The sequence below is a fragment of the Dendroctonus ponderosae genome, unplaced genomic scaffold (assembly GCF_020466585.1).
Source record: "Dendroctonus ponderosae isolate FM_Combo_2020 unplaced genomic scaffold, Dpon_F_20191213v2 Dpon_F_20191213_11, whole genome shotgun sequence".
Classification (NCBI taxonomy): domain Eukaryota; kingdom Metazoa; phylum Arthropoda; class Insecta; order Coleoptera; family Curculionidae; genus Dendroctonus; species Dendroctonus ponderosae.
The window spans coordinates 4,791,997-4,795,395 of record NW_026017213.1 but is presented as its reverse complement, the minus strand read 5'-3'; the positions used below and the strand labels follow the sequence as shown (position 1 = coordinate 4,795,395).

Genomic DNA, 3,399 nt, shown 5'->3' with positions numbered 1-3,399 from the left:
AGAAGTTTTAGATTTGCGTGGTTTTTTTTGAGTTGCAAAATCCACTTGAACATGACGCTGCTTTTTTCGAAGTTTCTCAAGAACCATTTGAGCCAGAGAGTTCGTTTTGGCATCGCTGGATAGAGAATTGAATGGGGGGGGCGGCATGACCCCCATGACCCCCCCTGGATCCGCCCTTGTACTTTAGTCGGTTAAAAAGTTATGCTCTTAGCGAGATTTCAATGCAACACTTATGGATGTTTCAGTCAATTTTACTTCCTTTTGAACCAGGACCCTTTTTTGCTTCTCCTCCCACCAAAACATCTATTTTAAATTGTTTCCTTTGTTCCTCCTTTTCATTTTCTGTCTTCGAATTCTTTTGTCGCATTTCAGTTCAAACAATCCAGCAAAACTCGTTTCGTCAGACATAAAAGATAAAAGTCATGCTCTGAGCTCAACGTCTCCCATCCCGATCTTTTCAAGAACTGCCGGTTTCTCTACGGAATTGCGCCAAACATTCTCAGCTTCTCCTAGTCAAAAGCAACGATGATATCGAGAAATTGACTACAATTTACCGAAAAACTCAAGTGCTCTAATGGTAATCTTGCTCAAGTGCTACTCGACTCGTCAAGTTGGAACGCACTAATCACCAATCAACCAAGTAATGAGATCTTGATTAGTGTAGATCAGCCACTTGAAGGATCTTATCGGATTCTTTCCTCTTTTCCAGGCGACGAGCCGTTCCAGCCTCTGGAATCGACAGACGGTCCAGGCGCCGATCCCAAAATGGTAACCGTGCTGGAAACGCCGATCCAGCAAAAAGACACTCCGGAACGCAGCTCAACAGCTGAGGAAGGCCGCAAAAGCCCCACCAGGCCCGATGTGGAGGAGAAGCCGAAAATTCGGCTCAGACTAGGCCTGGCCACTGATCCCGCCCACAACCTGCTGGGACCGATCAAAAGCGAAGTAGGTTTTTCGTTTTTTCATCGCAAACAGAAACTAACTGCGCGGTTTAGCTGGATGCGGCCAGCCAACCAACTGCCGAATACCTGGCAACGCTGCCGCCGGCCATCCAATCGGCGCTGGCCAGTAGGGGGCTGCTGTTTCCCGCAGGTCTTAACTTGAATGAAGCTGTGGTCGCCATGGCGGCAGCTCAAAGAGCTGCCGCCTCCACTGAAGCCGTCCGGTAAATTAACGTTGTCAATGCTGCAGCTGGGGCTCTAAATTTCGTCTTCTGCAGCGCTGCATCAGTCGAAAGTGTCTCCGCTTCCGAGACCAGCCGCACCTCAGTGCCAATCTATCAGTGTGTCCCTTGTGGCATCAGGTTTTCTTCGCTCAGCACCTTGGAGGCCCACCAGACTTACTACTGTTCGCATAGGTAAGTTTTTCTATCAGCTGAACTGGCCTGGGATGGCTCAAACACTCTGTATATCGGGGGACTGAATAAATCGAGCACTTAATGAGCTTTTGGGTAAATTCGCTGCAAATCCCCGGCAAGGGGCACGGTTGCCGCATTGATTGAAGTCAATGCGAGGCCACCCCCGAGGTGGCCTGCCCCACAACCTCACCCTCCTGCCACATCGACCCACTTTATACGTGCCATATACTAAAGAGTTGCACCCTCAAGCTGGTTTGGATGTCCGAAACCTTCACCCTCACTCTCCTCGCTTCCACCGCCTCCCCCAGGGTGAAAATGCGGAAAAACGCACGCGCCTTCCTCATGAACCCCATCAGCAAAATCCGATAAGCCGAGATAGGTGACTGTTAAGTTCAAATCGAGGCCGCGCTCAGATAACGTATCTGCCGATAGTAACTATCCGTTGATTCTGATTGGAATCATTGCCATTCATGCTCGCCCCCACAACATCATTTGGGTACACAGTTGTTTATATGTTGGCCAGTAGTAGACGGGCTGCTGTAATATGTTTCATTGTCGCGTAAGTGGTTTGGTGACGCCACGTGGTTGATTAACCCAATCGAATGTTTAGGCCCAACAAACCGTCGGAGGACGACCCGAAAACAAGTGGCGCCAGCTCGGAGACTGTGACCGGCCAATCGGACGCCGATAGTGGCGACCCCAGCGGCAAGGCGCTGCGCACCAGCAAACAGTACACGTGCATGCACTGCTCCTACAGCGCAGACAAGAAGGTGAGCCTGAACCGGCATATGCGCATGCACACTGTGTCGCCCGGGCCGGCAACTGCGCCTGCTAGCAGCGCCGCGCCGTTGCCCAACGGCGAACTGAGCGGCGCCGAGGTCCAAGACCGCTACTGCGCAGAGTGTGATATTAGGTTTAGCTCGCAGAAGACCTACAGGGCGCATAAGATGCACTATTGCAACTCCCGGTAGGTGGCCGCCGTTTTCCGATATGTCGGAAAGTCACTGTGTGATTGGTGCTGTTGCAGGCATGTGATCAAGCCGACTGCAGCCCCCTCCAGCTGCACGTCCAGCTCGTCCCCTACGAGCCCAGCGGATCCTTCGGCATGTCGCACGCCTCCATCCCCCGCTCCGCAACAGCAGCCCTTCCTGGCTCTCCCCACCAATCCGATCATCATTGTTCCTTACGCGCTTTTCCGATCGGCGAGCGTTCTCCCCACTCTGTCCACGCCCAATGGGGTGCCCAGTCCGGACACCCCCTGCTTTTTGCTGCCCAATGGAACCCTCCAACCGATGACAAGCGCGCTTTCGTCCGTCAACCTCCCCACCCAAGCGGAGGTGTTGAAGGCTGCCAACAAGAGCAACAAGGAGCCTACGGCTACCAGGTAGGGCTGGAAAGTGGGGGGGAAAAACATCTAAGGTGCAGTGGGTTTAGGGAGACTTCGTCGGGGCCTTTGGACCTGACCATGCGCAAGTCGCCCGAGATGAAAAAGGACGGCGATGATGCGGACTACGACCATGAGAAGGAGAACATGAAGTCGCCGGAGAAGATCGAATGCGAGCCTTCGATTCAAAGCTCGCCTTGTTCCACTCACTCGCCCGGGCTGAGCAGCCCCAAGAGGAAGTGCGAGGATGCGTCCAGGAGCAACAGCCCCAGGTCCGAGTCGCGTAGGGGAAGACTTGGACAAGAACTGATAATTTATCCATTTTAGAGCGTCGAAAACCCCGAAGCTCTGCTTGGAGAAGTCGTCCAGATCCACTCCAGAGGGGGGACTGGCGGCCCACTTTGACGCCCCGCCCGTTTTGCACCCTTTGCTGCTGCGATCCGGCAACATCTCCTCGCTATTCCCTCCAGAGGTAAACACTGTGGGCTTACGCAATGCGTATAAATAGCCGCCGGGTTTTATCTTCGCTTATCTTCAATTGGAGGCAATTTAAAAACACTTGGGGCGCCAACTTCAAATATTTGCATGTGGCGTCACGAAACAACAAAAACACTAAGTTGTCGATAAGTTCTATATTGTTGAGGCGGATTCATTTTTT

The 3,399-nt window shown here is 52.6% G+C and overlaps 1 protein-coding gene across 4 annotated transcripts in view; it reads left to right on the top strand.

Annotated features, from left to right (window-relative positions):
- Positions 1 to 3,399, top strand: part of LOC109534695 (zinc finger protein ush) — a 114,308-nt gene that overhangs the window by 105,050 nt on the left and 5,859 nt on the right. For 2 of the 4 annotated variants that reach the window (XM_048662596.1, XM_048662594.1), the window contains exons 2-8: positions 710 to 945; positions 996 to 1,165; positions 1,220 to 1,357; positions 1,968 to 2,324; positions 2,385 to 2,741; positions 2,783 to 3,013; positions 3,069 to 3,213. In XM_048662596.1, coding sequence (XP_048518553.1) covers positions 710 to 945; positions 996 to 1,165; positions 1,220 to 1,357; positions 1,968 to 2,324; positions 2,385 to 2,741; positions 2,783 to 3,013; positions 3,069 to 3,213 — 1,634 coding nt within the window. Of the gene's footprint in view, positions 1 to 709; positions 946 to 995; positions 1,166 to 1,219; positions 1,358 to 1,390; positions 1,917 to 1,967; positions 2,325 to 2,384; positions 2,742 to 2,782; positions 3,014 to 3,068; positions 3,214 to 3,399 lie in introns of those variants that run through there. The other 2 variants (XM_048662595.1, XM_048662597.1) reach the window with 2 other exon arrangements.